The sequence below is a fragment of the Colletotrichum paranaense genome (assembly GCF_030867605.1).
Source record: "Colletotrichum paranaense strain IMI 384185 chromosome Unknown Scaffold_1.1, whole genome shotgun sequence".
In the NCBI taxonomy this organism is placed as follows: domain Eukaryota; kingdom Fungi; phylum Ascomycota; class Sordariomycetes; order Glomerellales; family Glomerellaceae; genus Colletotrichum; species Colletotrichum paranaense.
Genome location: NW_026848959.1, coordinates 995,228 through 1,011,987, shown reverse-complemented (window position 1 = coordinate 1,011,987; position 16,760 = coordinate 995,228). Strand labels below are relative to the sequence as shown.

Genomic DNA, 16,760 nt, shown 5'->3' with positions numbered 1-16,760 from the left:
TATATTGATACTCCCTCCACTCTTCCCCCTCCCCTCTTGGCACGAACGTTACTAGCTGAAAGGCCTAGTCTAATGATGTTATGAACGACGAGCTCCTGTCCAGATAAAGCGGTGTAAAGCCAGTCGGCTCCGCCACCTCTGTCCACTCGTCCCTTTCCTCCTAGTCTCCTACCTAGGCTCGTCGGTTAGATCGGCAACGTCCTTCCCGTCTTACCACATCCCGTCGAACGACGTTCGCCCGCAGACCATCAGCCTTACGTCTGTCTGGGCTTGACTTCACCGCGTTCACCGACCGGGTTTCGAAGGAGGTTATTCGCAACAGTTCAGCCCACGATGAGCGAGTCGTGGACCTACAACACACCGCCGGGGACACCATCCACGGGTCCCCAGATCACGGCCATCGCGTTGGTGTTTACTGCGCTGTCGTTGATCATCATGATGCTGCGGTTATACGTCCGTGTGATCATGCTCAAGGCCGCTGGTTCGGGTATGTTTACAACTTGGATGATTTGACCCTTGGACAGAGCACTAACTTGTCGGCGATAGATGACTGGGTCATTTTTGCAACGTGGTTTGCGGCTGCCGGATTCGCAATCGTCAGCACTATTCGTACGATGGTCTCCAATCTTCACCACTCGTTTTGCGTCTAACAACCACCCGCAGAAACAAAATGGGGCTTGGGTCTCGAGAAGCTGGAGGACATGCCAGCGCAGAATCTCTACAACTTTGGTCTTCTGCAATACGCCGGCGCTCCTTTGTAAGTGCTCAAATCCTTGGGAAATATCCGTCAAGATATAATCAGAACTAACATCCAGTTCAGCTACATCAGCAGTATTCTCGGATTCAAGATCAGCTTGCTTCTCTCATATCTCCGCTTCATTCCGAAGGGTCCCTATAGGTGGGCAACTTTCGTCACCATCGGTCTCTGCGTCACGTATCACGTTGCCTTCCTGCTGGTGCAAATAAATCTGTGCACGCCTGTAAGTTTATCCATCTCTTGTCCCAAGACAGAACGGATATTGACAAAGAACAGATCGCGAAGCAATGGGACCCTACGATCACCAATGGCTCCTGCATTCCCGGAGTTCCCTTCTACACCAGCATGGCGTCTCTTACGATCGCGTTTGATGTCATTGTGTATGTTCCCCAAATCAAACATGTCTCTAAAATTCCAGCTGACAGTCCTTTTTTTTCAGTATGTTCCTCCCGTTCCCCGTCCTCGCATCCTCCAAGATCCAAAAGCGCAAGAAGTTCGTTCTCCTTGGCCTCTTCGGCCTCGGCGCCTTCATCACCGTCATCCAAATCATCCGAATCCAGACCGTCCACGCCCTCGCAAACTACCTCGACTCCTCGCCCCTCATCATGTGGTCCGCCATCGAGAACAACCTCGGTATCATCGTCTGCTGCATCCCGACCCTCGCGCCCCTCGTCAAATACTTCAACGAAAAGAGCAGGTCTGGGAGCCGAAGCAACAAATACGGTGCCGCGAGCGGCTATGGAAAGACGGGCCAGAGCGGCAATGTCGGAAGCAGGTACGCGCTGCAGAGCTGGCGGCCAGGGATGAGCGGTATGCAGCCGCTCGGCAGCGGGATCGACCACAGCGACCGGGATATTGGGGTGCAGAGCTCAAGGATAGGGAAGGGGTCGGATGACGGCAGTGCCGATTATCATCTTGATGCGCCGGTTATTGTGAAGAAGACGGAGTTTGTGGTTACGAGCAACCCCAGAGAGCCAGGGGAGGCTGTTTGAAGGAGATCCGGGAGCGGAAAATCATTAACGACTTGGTATATTGATGATGGCTGGGTATTTATCTACATGGTACAAATAATTCGTATGAATCTACAGGGATCAGGTACCATAGGCCGTGTGTTCCCCAGTTTATGAGTGTATTTCCTCAACATTCCGAGTCCCGCGACGCCCAGACCCGCATGAGGTTGATGGAGTAGTTCCCTATCCGATTCCCATATCGTACGCTAACGATGTGGTATTGGTGCCATCGAAACGTCTCAAGAGAGAGTCAACTCTATTTATCGGCCCCTGTGGCAAGTCGAACTCGCGCTGCCTAACACACCTATGGAGGTAGCATCCCCATCGATTAGCCAGAAGCTTCTGGTTGCCTAGCCACCAGGGCCCCAGTAACTTGACATTTTGCATTGTTCACGACTATGGGGACAGGCATTCGCTGCGTCACTCCTGTATTCCTACGTTTGACAAGAATAGAGTTTGAGGTCGACTAGGTTGGCAAGTCATCCAGTCGATTGAGAAGGTTTGCCATCACAGACTTGTCAGCGGACCGACCCGAGCTGAGCAAAAGCAAAAGGCAAATCGAGTGGGAATGCAACTATCAGCTTGACTCTCATGTTATTCAATCAAAGCCCTTCTTCACAAGAAAAGCCTTCCATTGTGATGAAATTCAAAGGCTTTGTAGGATGCGCATCGAAAACGGCTGGAAGCGCAGCACCGAAGTCAGCGAAGTCAGAAAAATAAATCGAGGGTTCAATCCGGGATCTCACTACGGTGTAGAGACAAGGAACTCTAGCAACAAAGAGCATATCGTCCTTGCTTCTCATCCTTACGTTTCTGAAGCTTTGACCTTGTAAACACATTCAGATGAGCACGGAGCAGGGTGAAGTGAAAGCCAAGTTCTTGTTGCACTAATATCTGCCTTAGTTCGGCAATACACAGCTCTTCTCATCCGAAAAGGGAAGTCAACGGCATCAATCCAGAAGTCGGCTTTCCTCCACCGCCGCCGTCCTTAGTCCCTTCCGATCCCAAATTGAGCAGTAAGTATACACGAAAGAAGCCTCCTAATAAGAAGGGCTAAAGGGGTCAGGAACTCTAGAGTCGGAGCCGGGGCTGAAGGCCTCTCTCTTAACATGAAGGCGAGCACTGCCCAAGCCACCCATACCACCACCCTCGATACCAAGGCTTCCGTTGCCCTGCACCTGGCTCTGGAGCGTCTCGTAACCTCTGGGAGTAGCTCCATCCTGGCCGGCAAAGAGACCGCCAGCAGAAGAGGTGACAGAGTCATGACGCTGATGAGTAGGGCGAAGCTGAGTCTGGAAGTCACCCACGGTACCCAAGTGACCACCACCGCCGCCGACACCACCAGTACCGCCAGTACTATGGACACCAGCAACACCACCAGTATCTCCAGCACCTCCAGCAAGGACACCAGCGGTACCGCCTCCGCCGGTAAGGCTGTTAAGGCGAGTAAGATCGTTGCCGATGCCTCCGATGGCGACTCTTCCGCCTCCGCCAGTATTCTTCTGAATGCGGCCACCCAGGGTGTGACGGAGAAGACCGAGGTCTCCTTTCATAATGTCCTTCAGCTCGCGGACCTTCTTTCGGATCTCCTTACTCTTATCCTTATCATGCATCGCATCAGCGAAGGACTCAAGGTTGGCCATAGTGTCGCTGACAACGGTGTTCTGAGCCCGAGTATCCTGGAACTCGTCATCCTCGTAAAGGGCATGCTGGGCCTGGACGTTGTTGCCCCAGTGGCACATGGCGGAGTTCTGGTGGACGATGAGGTGGCGGAAGACCTCGGTCGGGTACTTGCCGCCGTTGAGGGCGACAGCGGTGAGAACGTCGCGCTGGCTGAGGTCGCGGTTGTTCTTGAGCTTCTCAAGGATCTTCTTGTAGAGTACATGGTCGTTGAGAGTCTGACGCCAGAAGCTAGTATCGATGTCCTCGAGGATGATCTCCAAGAGTTGGGAGTCAACCTTGTTGATGAGAGTCTTGATGAACTTGCGGGCATCAGAGAGGTTATCGCGGTACCACTCCTGATTGGCCGCGAGAACCGCCTTGTCGACCCAGGCGGCAGTGTTGCAGCGGATGAAGAGGTCCTTCAGGACCTTGTTGTACTCACCGTCATAGTTGACGGCGACGATGGCCTCAAGGGCGAGAAAGTCGACGAGATCGGGACGACGTTCGCGCTCGGGGACGTTCTTGTCCTTGAGCGAGTTGCAGAGGGACTGGTAGATGGTGTTGTCCGAGATGCAACGACGAAAGGCGTTGGAGTCGATGCGAGACTCGATGCGGCCCAGAAGAGCCGGAGTGAAGGTCGCGTTCTCGCGAATCTTGCTCTTGGCCTCCGTGATGCGTCTGGCGCGCTCTTCGGCCGAGATGACGGTGGTACCGCGGTCGCGCGAGCGGGAAGACATGATGGTTGAGTCGATGGAGAGATGAGCGACTAGAGGTTGATAGTGTGTGAGGGATGTCTTTGTTTGCGGACGAATCTGCGTCAAAAGAAGTCAGAACCACCTTCGAGGCTTAAAAGAAAACAATTAAATTACCTACCGCAATATTCAGCTTGTTGTGGAAGCTCTCACAGCGCGCGTTGTTGTGATACGATAGCGATGAGGGCAGCAATGTTCATGCCACTTGACTATATCTCGCCGGTCAGTGGTGTATCAGAGCGAGATACACAAGCGACTGGGTGAGATTGAGAAGCTTGAAGAATGGACGAGCCGAATCTCGAGAGTGATGGGTGAGGAAAAGACAAGAAAAAATAAGAAGAAGGGTGAGGGTGAGGGTGAAGGTGAGCACGAGGGAGGGCGAAGGAGGACGAGAGGGTGGGGCGCGGTCGTGGTGGAAGGTGAAAATAAAAACAATGGCCACACCTCGAGGCAGGAAGGAGCGACTGGACTCAGGCTAATGAAGATTTTTTCACTGATAGAATGTGGGAAAATCGCATTCATTTGCAGTGGGTGTATTTTGAGAGGAGGGAGAGACCAAGTGATGAGAAAAGTGAGGGCTTACCTAAATTGTGGTTTGTGGGAGTGGCTGACTTGAGATGCGGTGATGAAGAAAATAAAATACTCAGGAAGGGCTTCAATTCCTGAGGATATTTCCATCAGTGGGTCCCTCTACGCATCTACCTAGGCAGGTATTGGCATCCTCACCTTCCCGTCCTGCCTCTCTCTATCTCTATCCGACGTATTCGTCTTTTTGCCGGAAGTGAGAGGCCCTGAGGAACCAGGACGCCGAGCATGGCCGCATACTGAGCCGCGGTCATACACCAAGTCATTAGCCTATAAGCTGAAGAGCGTTCTCAGTTAAGAATATCATATTATGGATATGATTGGGGCACAGAACAGCTGATTGTTGGGAACATCCTGCCCAAGTCAAGCTCAAGAAAAGAGATTCTGTTGCTACAAACAGGCGTGAGAGACCCCAAGCGTCACTTTGACCATGCTTCATGCAAAGGCAAGAACATTGTATTGACTATTTTTGATTTTTGCTATGCACCACAGTAGACGGCCGCCACCCGGTCTGGGATCCTCGGCGTGTTCCCATGTCTGTCATCAAGTCATGGTCTCATAACAAAGCCACTTCAATAAAGCATGCGCCTTCCAATGTTCCTTGACAATCTTACCATCTTCAGTGGTATGTAACAATGAACAAACCTGCCTTTCCCCGAGTAACAACAATGACATAAACTAGAACACTGAAATCAAGATGACAGAGGGCTGATACCGAGGACCTTCATACCATTCTCAAAGACCTGTCTTGCATTCTCATACAGCACCGCTCGTGCAAGGTCAAGTGCCGGGTCATCGGTAGTCTCTTCTTCCTCGTCTTCATCCTCACCCTCGTCGTCATCAAGACAAATCACCAACTGCTCGGCCAGCCGATACAGGAATGTCAATACAGCTGAGGGTTCGAGCGTCTTGTATGCGGCGTTGACAACATCAGGGTACTGTGCCATGAGTCTCAATAGGTTCGTGTACTCTTCCTCCTCGAGATGCTTATAGTCGACCTCTCCGAGAGCAGTCGGATCAGCGCCAAGCTCCTTGATGGTCAGGCAAAGTCGAGTGTAATGCAGCTGAAGAGCAGCGCCTGTCTCGCCCTCGAACTCAGTCATCTTCTTGCTATCGAATGCGTAGCCATTGCTGCGCTTGGTGTGCATATCTTGCGCAAGAAGTGATGTGATGCCGAAAGGCTCTGCGGCGGCAAGAGGGGCTCCGGTGTTCTGCTCCATCGCCATGGCGTCTTTGACGGCGTTGGCGCATTGGTTCAGCATGTCTCCCAATAGGTGGGCGTTGCCTAGCTGGGATGACAAGCCCTGGACCTTGCCAAAGTTGACGTGTTGGATCTTCTTGGCAAGATCCTCCCTCCCCATAAGCTCGAGCGCTTTTATCACGCCGCGGAAGTGAGAGTCTTGTTCAGATGCGACGACGTAGATCATCTTGTCGAAAGAAAACTTCTTCTCACGGTCGAGGACTGCGGCCAGGTCGCGAGAGAAATACATGGTTGTGCCGGTGCGGTTCCGGATCATACCAGTGCCGAGACCTTTTGCGCCATGCTTTTTAAAGTCGATGAGCCACGAACCATCACTCTCTTCAGAGATTCCCTTCTCCTTCAGGATTGTTTCGACTTCGGCAATCGAATCCGACGTGACCTGAGACTCGCCGGCATATTCATCGAACTTGATGCCGAGACGAGCGTATGCTTTGGTGTAGTCTTCGACATAGACGTTGCGGAACCTTGTGGTCAAAGCTAGCGCATCGGCATCTCCTTCCTCCCACTTCTTAGAGAAGGCATCGCGTTCGGCGTAGATGCCTTGTGATTCGATCTCTGCTGTGTTTTTTCCTTCATCTTTGGCCTTCGTGCTAGCTTCTTGCTCAGGCTTGAATAGCTCGTTGATCTGATTGTGGACATCGAGAAGGTGACGAATGGGATCTTTGGCAAAAGCCTCCTCAGAGCCGAACTTGTTCCAGCCGACGGCGAGAAGGGCAATGTTCTTACCCCAGTCACCCAAGAAGTTGAGTCGGCCTACCTCCCAGCCCATCCGCTCATGTAAGTTGGCAATGGAAGCGCCATTAATTGTGCTGCGAAGGTGTCTGCCTTCGAATTCTTGCGCGATGTTGGGTGATGAAAACTCGACGATGACCTTCTTGCGCCCGGAGTCCGGAGACGAATGATCTCGCAGGCCACATGAATCATCCCCACCATATAGTTCCTTGCGGTCGGCAATGAAAGGTAATAAGAGCCTGGGCAGGAAAAATGGGTGAGAAAATATGCGAATGTGGACACCGTCGACAAAAGGGAACGTGTATAATGGGGACTTGGGGAACTGCGTTAAATGATGTGAGCAATGTGCATAACGAGAGCTAGCTATTCAAAACAATACTTACCTTGTCAAGTAGCGCGGCTGCAGCATCCCCATTTGCCTTTATCTTGAGTCGTGGCAGGATAATAGCGAGGTCACCCATGGAGATGGCGGCCGTCGACTGAATAGCCTCATAGGCAACCGCTGAGTCGCATTCTACAACCTCAGCCACGATTTGAGCTATGTAAGACCGAAAGATGTCGAGCGGGCGCACCAGCACCTCAGCAACAGGGAACGAAGGAAGGGGAGTATCGAGGCTGAGCTTCTCCAGCGAGGACTGAAGACCGCTAATTGAAAGAGTCGCCATGCTGTGTCTGTGAGTTCGGTGGGTGAGAAATGAAGAAGAGAAAAAGGAATGGGTCACAAATTCCGTAAGATTCTTGGGTCTTTCTTCAACGGAGGCTGATGTTTACAGCAGTGTGGTGTGGTCCGTTGGGCACGAAGAGCTGCATTCTAACGCGGCACGACGAGACTGGACTCGCTTGCAGCTTGCATCCGGCTTGGGTCTAATCATCCTGATGTTGCCTCTGGGTATTGGTTCTGATGACAGGGGCTAGTTCTCACGAACGCCCTCATAGGTCGCCCTACTTTCATTCCGCATAAAGTTACCAATACCCTGCAAATTTCAACCCCTTATCGTAATTGAGTGTTTTCGCTAGCTTACGTTGTTTGAATCACGTGTTTTCAATATCATGATAGTGGAATTAACTAAAGGGTTTGGTTTAAGTCCATTGGAATCATTTTCAAAAGCAACGACACTCTCCCAGCTCGCGTAAAGGTTGAAGACCTACAGAAAATGGTTCTGTGATGCTGATTTGCATACATTCCAATTCTAACGCCATCAAACCAGAGTGTGAGAATTCCATACGTTAGCGGCTTCTGCGGCATTGACCTGAAAAGTGGTAACGCCGACGACTGAAAGGACTGTAAGAACTGCAGAAATTGACATTCCACTCTGAACATCACTGCATAGTGACCATGCTATCCCAAAAAGTAATGAAAATAGAACCAGAAGAAAACGCATGACCTCCAAACGACGGCGGTCCAGTCCCACCTCAACCTCGAGCCCAAAACCTAAGCAGGATTGCTTGTCTGACCGTGTAAAAAGGGGCCCGTCCAATTTGTGTACAATCCTATCTAGAACCTTCCGGACTGCTTTTTTAGCAGTGAGAGATTGATTATAGTATTGAATCAGGCGGCGAGATGACACCAGTTCGAACTCGGAGCTCGAAACTGGCCTATAAATGGCGGAGGAGGATGGTGGTGGGAGTTGGTTTCGGCCTCTGATTTCAACCGTCCCATCAGGAAATACTTCAAACTGCGAGACCTCAATCAGTTAGATAATCAAAGGCTTTGAGCTGAGGGCTTTACCTTGACGTAATGCATCCCGATAGGTTGCCTAAGCTTGACGTAGCATAGTAGACCATCCCACGTGAATTTCAGTCGCTTCTTGAGAATGTTCCTCAAGGCTTCGAAAAATGTCTTATCATCTTGGCATGCCTCAGATGATATCACCTCCAAGGCTGGGTAGCTATCGCATTCGACTGGAATGCAAAGAGGTATGTATGCATTTTCAATGTCGTCCTGCTCAGGTGTCGGTTCCTTCGCAGGGTTGCTGCTTGAACGATTTGACGCTTTTCTGGTCTTTATCAATTTCAGTTGATGCCTTCTTCCACCAAACTTGACTGATATGTGCGGCACTCTCCCTGCCCCAGGGCCTGGGCGGTTGACTCCCTCTGTTGTAGCGCTTCCAGACCGCTGTTCGACTAGCTCATTGCTGTCCGAAAAGCATCGACCAAAGATCATGTCGAGCTTTTGCGATAAAACCCTTATCCATTGGCCACCTGGTTCGCTTTGGAAGTCCCTGAAAGCCGGGTCCTGGGGTAAATCCTCTGGCGAGTGCAGACGGCCTGACCCGGCCAAACTGGCTGCAAGCAAGAAGCTTGCGTATATCATCAAAGCAATGGGAATAGCCACTACCAATAACAGCAGACACTTGCTCAAAGTCTCCATGCTGGTAAGATGGGATGATAATCCGGCTATGATGAACAAGATACCAAAGTTCCAGTTACCTTCTCCATTGACATGAACACCTCCTAACGAGTATATTCCGCGATCATTGGCGGCGACAACAGACTGCGTCTTCTTGATGATTTGTGCGTTAGTTTAGATGCAGCGTGTGGATATTCACTTGAAGAGGTTTTGCTGGCGGGGACCTACCCTAGTGGTACCGTGTTGTCCTTCCGGATCTATGCCTATCCGCAAAGCCTCGCGTGAATTTGTGTAATCCGACTTAGGATGCCTGGGGGTTCCATCCAGAGACCACACCTTAATTCGAGTTTCTCGGAATCCTACCGACTCTTTCAATAATCCACTGCAGGAATCTTGCAGACTTCCAAGCCTGATCTCGAGTTGCCGAAGTATGTTGATATTTCTCCGGATCTCAGCAAGGTAAGGGTAATTATCGGATACCTCCTCTAATCGGACATCGGCGGTGAGGAAAAAGTTGATGTCTGCAGCCATGAATGCGTCGCCAGCTCTGACAGTTTCTTTGATGGTCTGGTTCAGATCGTCCAGGAGGTTTTTCAGATGGGAAATGCCCTCTTCCCAATCTTCGCTTCTTTGAGAGACCGAATCCCAATCTGTATGAGAACAAGACAATGCTAGTAAATCGTAGCTATCACGAAGATACCCTCGATGGAGTTTCACCTAGATTAATAATTATGCCACAGATACATCATTTCATGCTTAAGAGGTAATACATACCATTCCTTGTACTCTTTTGGTCAAGTTGTCGATTATCAAGTCCCACTCCCGAAGTACCTGCCTGAGACGTAATTCAAGAACACGCAAGAAGTACTGGCGAGGTAGCCAGGAGCTCATCGATGCTTCTTGCTTCCCACGGTTCAGTGGATCAAGGATGCACCCGCCATTTACATCGCTCTCGTAACAACTGATCATGTCTGGTGACGGACTGTCGAGCGCTGCCTCAAACCAAGATTCGAGGAATCCGACACCCGTCCATCTAGCCTCATCGTGGCCAGTGACCATGACACTCATGTGCGATGAATATATGCCGTCGACGAGGTCGGCATCCTCGTAGCTTCCAGCTAGCTTACGCAGAAATGTTACATCTCGAGACGCTCGCAGTGGCTCATTTTCTGTCGTTTTGACTCTACTATCCTTCGCTAAGGTTTTCGTTGAGCGCCAGACGGGATAGGGGATTGAGAATTCGAGGCAGAAGGTTTCTGGGCCTTCAGTCTGATTTGTTTTAGATACCAAATCAAATCGAAAGAATAGTGTGAAGATTGACTAACTGCGAATCTAACGTCGATAGACGTTTTTGATTGAACATAGTTCACCATGAAACTACCTAAGACCCGACAAAGAGATTCGGGAGACGAGCCGACAAGAGCAAGTATGCTCCAGGCAGACAGATCAACGACATATCTGAAATATGACCATGCGTAATTAGTCGATAGGGTTATCAAGCTTATAAAAGACTTGGTTTATCACTGTCATACAATAGCCTTCGATCAGCGTCCACGAAGTCGACTTCTTTTGTTAATGCTGCAACAGATGATTGTGGCACACAGTAACGCTTTCAGAAATCAGTCCATGAGAAACACTCAAGGTTCAGTGTGTCACAAACCTGCTGACATAGATATTTCAACAATTCAGCTGCCGTTAGGCCCCCTTGGAACGAGCGGAGGCAAGGATTGCCCGTTGATATATTGCCGTCAATAACGATTGCAATTTCGTTGCGAGGTACAAGGGCAGCACCATTCTCCAGCAATTGGAGGCTCTCGCCATGGAACAGATCAAGAATCGTATTCAGGCGGTGGGTGTCTGCTGTCCAATTATCTTCGATTTGAAGGAAGAACGCAATGTCGTTGCGTTGTGTGTCTTTGTCGGGACGTTCTCTTGCTCCAAAGTTGGCACAGATCCAGGGTGAGTTTTCCCATTCGTAGCTTATTAGCTGACGTTTGAAGAATCTTGGCGGCCACTGAAATGCCTTGAGAAGACCTGTTTCATCGGTATCTGCCAACCTTAATCGAGAAGATTTGTGGATCATTTCCGACGGCGTCGTGTTCTGTTCGACACCCATGGCGGTCTGATGTCCCGTATCCAGGTAGCCTGATGCTTGGAGGCGTCAAGAATTTGTAACAAAGGTTGTACTATGTTGTTGGTCAGTGTACTTGAAAAGTCTAGGAAGACGTACTTCTGAACAAGCGGCCTGTGTTTGCGACAGACTCATGTGCTACAAGAAATTGAAGATGTCTAGTAGACTTAAACACGCGTGCCGGGATGTTGCTCACCTGTTCTGTTTACGACAAGGCGAAGCGTTGCAATTTGAATTCCCAGTTTTAGAGTCGGCTATAACCGCGGAGACTGTTAGGATAACATAATCCTACGACGAGAAAAGGCTTGCCTGTGAGATGTTTCAGCTAGATGGCATAGGAGGGCCAATCTCTTCAAGGAGCGTCAGTCGAGCACCTAACACCTAATGATTCTGTAAAGAAAGGAGGTTAAAATCCCCTCAATCAGGGTGGACAGGAGTTAATATGAAGCGACATTCATTACCCAAGTAAGGCTCGGGGATTCACTAATGTGCCTACATCATCTTTCCCACCCTACCTTACATGTATGGTTTCGGTGCGGAGCGCCCCTTTCGAAACCCCGCACGACACGTAATAACTCTCAACACGTCTAATGACCCGTGAAGCTGATGTGGAATGCATTTACATGCAGTCTCAAGTATCTACTCGAGTGTGATACGCCACTTGGAGAGACAATGTGGCAGCCAACTCGGAGCACCCTCCTGCAGTAAGATTTCCAGCATACCTATGGCATTAATGCTACTGGACGACGAAACCCAAAATGTTCACCGAAATCGTGCCCGAAGTGTGTTCACGAGCCTGAGCTTTTTTTACACCAGTGCCGTAGGCTTTCGCCCTCGAATGCAGCAACACATCTCCGACATCATCACTGGGTCGCGTCTTCCGGCAAAGACATATCACAACCTGCAGGCTACAAGGCGCAAGCGAGGCTCTTTTGAATCTCAAGAATGTTATTCCAACCCCGAATGATGTCATGGTTTTCCATTACGCCTTGCTTGACATCCCCCATTGCATGCGAGACGCCCACTAAGTCAATTTCAATCACCTGTACAAAGCACCAAATTCAAGGAGCAGATACCAGGAAGTGCAAGAAACACGAAAGAAACACGAGAGCATTGCCGCTCTGAAAGTCCCTTTCACAAATACAAAACGGTAGAAGGAAGAAGAGGAAGAAGAGGAAACCTCACACCTGAAACTCAACCCTCATTGCCGTGTGAGCCCGGAGCATTCCTGTTCCTGAACCCGAAGTCATTCGCCTGTTGTCTGCTGCTCAGCCAGACTCAACTCAAGTATCGGTGCCGTCCTTGTGAAGGATGACTGATTGCTTTCATTGAGACTACTCAAGGGGAAGGGAAGCGATGTGCGAGGCGACGAGTCTAACGGCCTATGTCGAAGGTTCCCTCAAGACGCGTGCGACCAGATTCTAACTTTGCCGTTGATGGGAACTCGCGATGGAGAGTGAGTCGATGGAGCTGCCGGCTTTCAGCAGGCTTGCCGAAGTACCAGACTCTAAATCATCTTTCTGAGGCAAGAGGTTCGGGGCAGCTGTGACGAGTTGCTAAGATAGCAGCAGGGGGCTTGGAAAGGCCTGGTGCCATTGCCGCCGGTTGTCCCAACATACTTCGCCCCGGTAAGTCAAGAAGACCGATATCACCTCCGCGTCGTTTTTGGAAGTGCCCCATTCCGCTTGTACAAAAGGTGCTCCTTCGTGGTGGCAAGGGGTTGCTGATGTCGACGGGAGTCGCCACTTGTCGCTCTGGTGAGCCGTCGCCGGATCTCTCCGTAGGACTCTTGTCTCTGGTTTGGCCTTGAAACAAGCTAGCGCCCGAGTCAATCAGTTTGAGCAAAGACACAACGATAGATCCCATCGCCGCTACCATAAGGAAGAAACCGCAGAGGAAATAGTACCACGTGCGTGGGAAGGTGATGATTCCATCGCAGCTGAAAACCGCAGCAATGTTCAGGAGTGGTTGAGACATGATAGTTGTCCAAGACAAAACTCTCAGTTCCACTGGCTGAGTGATCCCGTTCATCTTCAGCTGCAGGACGAATTTCTTCCTCTCAGCGATACCATCCTCGATCATTGACTTGCAGATTCTCTGCAGGTCACCGAGTCTTTGATGGATCAGACTGAGATTGTTCAGTGTTCTCCGAATTTGGGATAAAGGGAGCAAGCAGTCCCAAACATCCCCAACACCGCCATCCCGATGGAGAAAGTAGTTCACATCGGTTTTCATAAAGATTGAAGCACTGCTGAGTGTTTCTTCGAGAACTTGGGCAAGGTCTCTTAGAAATGCATCAGCTTTGCTGACATTGGTCTCGAAGTCGTCAGCCTCTCTCTGAGCTTCTCGGCGAGCCGTGGAGCTATACGAGACTGACAACAGTTCTTTCAAGCGACGAAGAAGTTCCTCGTGTTTCTTTGGTGCTGCTTTGATGATCCTCTCAAGATGAACATACGTTGAATTCCATTCACCATATACGTGGTTGAGGCGTACCTCAAGCACACATATAAAGTAGTGGCGAGGCTCCCATTCGGACCTTGTCGCATCGTTTCTTCCTCGACAAAGTGGGTCGGATACTAGTCCATCCTGCAAGTCGTTTTCATAGCGCGCCATCATGTCTGGGGAAGGATCATCGAGCAAGTCTTCAAACCAGCTCTCAAGAAGGGCTAGTCCAGTCCACCGATGTTGGTCATAGCCCGTGACCATCGCACTCATATGGCTCGAGTAGATGACATCGGTGGGGAGAGCATCAAATCTTGCGTCACTGAGTCTGCGCAAGAATGTGATGTCTGTCGATGATCTGAGAGGTTCCTCATTGGAGGCATTCTTCCGATCGTCAATCTTCGGCTCGATTGTGGTTCGGAACGCTCGGACCGGAAGCGAAAGGTGAAGAAGAAATGTGTCTGGCCCTTGCGTAGCAAAGGATACACCAATGTTGCACCTGGCGAAGAGATAGTTGTGTATGAACTCGGTCACTTGCCTGTAGAGGGACTCTGGTGATGAACCGAGGAGAGCAAGAATGGCCCAGGCGTCAAGGTCAACCATGTAGATCAATCTGCGTTCCGCTTCGATGAAGTCATTTCCGTCAGCAGATGGGTCGTCGTCGGCATAGCGCGGTTTTATCGCTTCTCTTAAGAACTCTCTTGCTGAGAGGCTTCCGAGAAAGGGTCGAAAGACAGGATCACTGTCGATGTTGTTGCTATCAATAAGAAGGGCCACTTTTGTTTCCGGCACCCCATCATCACCTTTCTCCAATTGTCGTAATGTAGCGCCTCGAAGAATATCGGTGAGAGAATCGACTCGAAACTTGTCCGGAAACCAGTTCTCCTCAGTCCGCAAAGAGTGCACCAAGTCTTCTTCTTCAGGGTCTTCCAAGCTCTGTGCTACGTCTTCAACCCTAGCTTTCAGCCATGGGGCATTCTCCCAGTCCCTAGGCAGTATTCTTCTGACAAAAAATCGTTCGGGCCATGCGTATGCACCTGCTTGGTCGGCCTTATTCGGAACCCTCACATCCATCGGCTTCGGTAACTTAGTTGCCTGGGCCGACTTCATCCTAGCCGTCGCCGGTTGGTGTGGGTTGGGAAGGCTGGAAGCCTCTTCCGTTCGATGTAAAGCCATAGCCAATGCAACTTGTTTTTGGCCAAATGTGTCGTCCTTGTTTGTTCTGTCAACCCTGATCACTTCGGTCTCGATTTTTGATGGCGCCTTGCTCCACAAGTCTTTGAATTGAAAAAAGAGACAACAAATCGCCCAAACGTCACGAAAGAAAAACCTCGAAAGTACAATTAGAGCCCTTGCTTTTCCTTTTTTTTTCTTCCCGTGTCAGATGATCTATGGCTTGCAAATTGATTCTCGCTGCGTTCTTTCCGTAGAGCCCGTTGTATTTTAATGCAATATTGTCGAAAGTCCCAGTAGTCAGCGCTCTTCAGCGCTCTTCTGGGTTCACCGAATGAAACCCAAATTTTGATCGAATAATGAAGTCCTCCTCGTCTCCTCTTCTTAGGTATGGTTGTGATGGCTGTGTTGTTCGTAGGTAGTGTCGTGGTGTAAGTGCTGTCGAACGTGTAGTCTCTCCACTCGGCACCTTGAACACCTCGGATATCCGCAATTAACGCAAGGGTCGGTAACAACGTTCATGCCCCCTTGACCACAGTAACACTATCATCAATGTTAGCTACTAATTACTGTGAGTTTTGCAGGCCCGTGGTCGAGGGAAGTCTGCATGGTGATGGAGGGATTTCATATACGTACACAAGTCCACCGGAAGGCGTACTTTTTACGTGGCGGCTATTGGTGGGACGGCCCGTTAGTGGCTGAGAAGCTGATATGTGAGGAAGTTTATGGCATGGCAGGTGTTCCGAAAGATAGAGAGAATGATGATTGATGTACCATGATCCGGACGCCCAGGGGCTCCTCTTAAAGCCCTTCCTTGAAGGCGACCTGTCCACCGCTTTCTCCGACCCAACCCCCCCCACGACACCCGTTCTGCAGCGTCAATTGGGCTCGCTGGGCATGAGATACGTCTGCAGACCGAGTGACTGATCACGCGGAAAGTTCGCTTCCAAGACCAGGGCGGTCCGAATATGTTGGGTATCGAGGGCTGTAGACATTCGAGTGATGGTGTAGAGGCTTTCCTGGGGATTGGTCAGGCGTCCAGGTTGCCTGATTTCGAATAAAGCGACCAATTGGGTATTATAGAGAGAAATAGGGCCGCGTTCGGAGTCCAGCGGGTCACCAAGCTTCGAAGCGTGCGAATGTGTGCTACGAACACAAGAATTCTCGGGTGGTCGCGTTGCCATTCCAACAACGTGTTTGCGCCACTCATTTTTCCCCAACGTGGACAGGTGTTCATATTGGGACAACACGGTCACCTGACGAAGAGCCTCATTTGGCAGCCTGGCTGACATCCCTGTTCAGTGGTAGGTATTTACTTAACGAGTCGCATAGGTTTTATGATTGCTTTTGGGACGACTCGTGGAAATTGCACGATAGAGAAGCAAGCGAGCGCATAGTTCTGCACAAGTTGAGGTGTGGCCTGCCGTTTATAAGTTTGTTGCTGAAACCTGACCAGAACAGTGGCTTCGCGGCGGGTAAAGAGCTCAAACAAGCCAAAGGAAACCCGTTTCTGGCCACCTGCATTAATAGGCCAGGATATGGGAGAGAGCTGTGCCGACCAAATCCGCGTGTCGCAGTTCGACCAGAGACTGTGGATGTGTGACATCGTTAGGGAGCAGGGGCATTAGCGGCTGGCCAACTTGGACTCATGTCGCTGAGGTAATCTAAGATCATGTGATTCAGCGCAGAGAAAGCAGGCCAAGAGTCTACCCCTTTTCTCCAATGACTGAGGATTTGGAACAGCCTGGCAGATGCCATCCACACCTAAGGTAGGTTCGAATAATTTAGATAAGATCACATGCCTAGGTATCTCACTGACCTTGACCTGCAATCTCAACTTGGGCGCGCATTTACATGTTTGTCGAGACGGTTTCCGGCGTACGGCACCACCGACGGCTTGCGCGT

General features: G+C 50.4%; 6 protein-coding genes across 6 annotated transcripts; 1 reads left to right on the top strand and 5 right to left on the bottom strand.

Moving 5' to 3' along the window:
- Nucleotides 1-189: 189 nt before the first annotated feature.
- Nucleotides 190-1,749, top strand: CPAR01_00348 (uncharacterized protein; the record flags this gene model as incomplete). The annotated part of the gene is made up of 6 exons (XM_060484640.1): nt 190-487; nt 547-609; nt 664-757; nt 821-980; nt 1,034-1,137; nt 1,197-1,749. Coding segments are annotated over 6 exons (1,272 nt in total), but the record flags the coding sequence as incomplete, so codon positions are not given.
- Nucleotides 1,750-2,807: 1,058 nt separating this feature from the next.
- CPAR01_00347 (uncharacterized protein) lies at nt 2,808-4,166 on the bottom strand (the record flags this gene model as incomplete). Its single annotated transcript, XM_060484639.1, has 1 exon — nt 2,808-4,166. The coding sequence occupies one exon, from the start codon at nt 4,164-4,166 to the stop codon at nt 2,808-2,810; it is 1,359 nt and encodes a 452-aa protein (XP_060355496.1).
- Nucleotides 4,167-5,458: 1,292 nt separating this feature from the next.
- Nucleotides 5,459-7,424, bottom strand: CPAR01_00346 (arginyl-tRNA synthetase; the record flags this gene model as incomplete). The annotated part of the gene is made up of 2 exons (XM_060484638.1): nt 5,459-7,081; nt 7,143-7,424. The coding sequence occupies 2 exons, from the start codon at nt 7,422-7,424 to the stop codon at nt 5,459-5,461; spliced, it is 1,905 nt and encodes a 634-aa protein (XP_060355495.1).
- A 1,037-nt stretch (nt 7,425-8,461) lies between these two features.
- Nucleotides 8,462-11,225, bottom strand: CPAR01_00345 (uncharacterized protein; the record flags this gene model as incomplete). The annotated part of the gene is made up of 4 exons (XM_060484637.1): nt 8,462-9,262; nt 9,338-9,826; nt 9,884-10,378; nt 10,770-11,225. 4 exons carry the CDS (start codon nt 11,223-11,225, stop codon nt 8,462-8,464), a joined length of 2,241 nt encoding a protein of 746 aa, XP_060355494.1.
- Nucleotides 11,226-12,752: 1,527 nt separating this feature from the next.
- Nucleotides 12,753-14,858, bottom strand: CPAR01_00344 (uncharacterized protein; the record flags this gene model as incomplete). Its single annotated transcript, XM_060484636.1, has 1 exon — nt 12,753-14,858. One exon carries the CDS (start codon nt 14,856-14,858, stop codon nt 12,753-12,755), a length of 2,106 nt encoding a protein of 701 aa, XP_060355493.1.
- A 381-nt stretch (nt 14,859-15,239) lies between these two features.
- CPAR01_00343 (uncharacterized protein) lies at nt 15,240-15,377 on the bottom strand (the record flags this gene model as incomplete). The annotated part of the gene is made up of 1 exon (XM_060484635.1): nt 15,240-15,377. The coding sequence occupies one exon, from the start codon at nt 15,375-15,377 to the stop codon at nt 15,240-15,242; it is 138 nt and encodes a 45-aa protein (XP_060355492.1).
- Nucleotides 15,378-16,760: the final 1,383 nt, after the last annotated feature.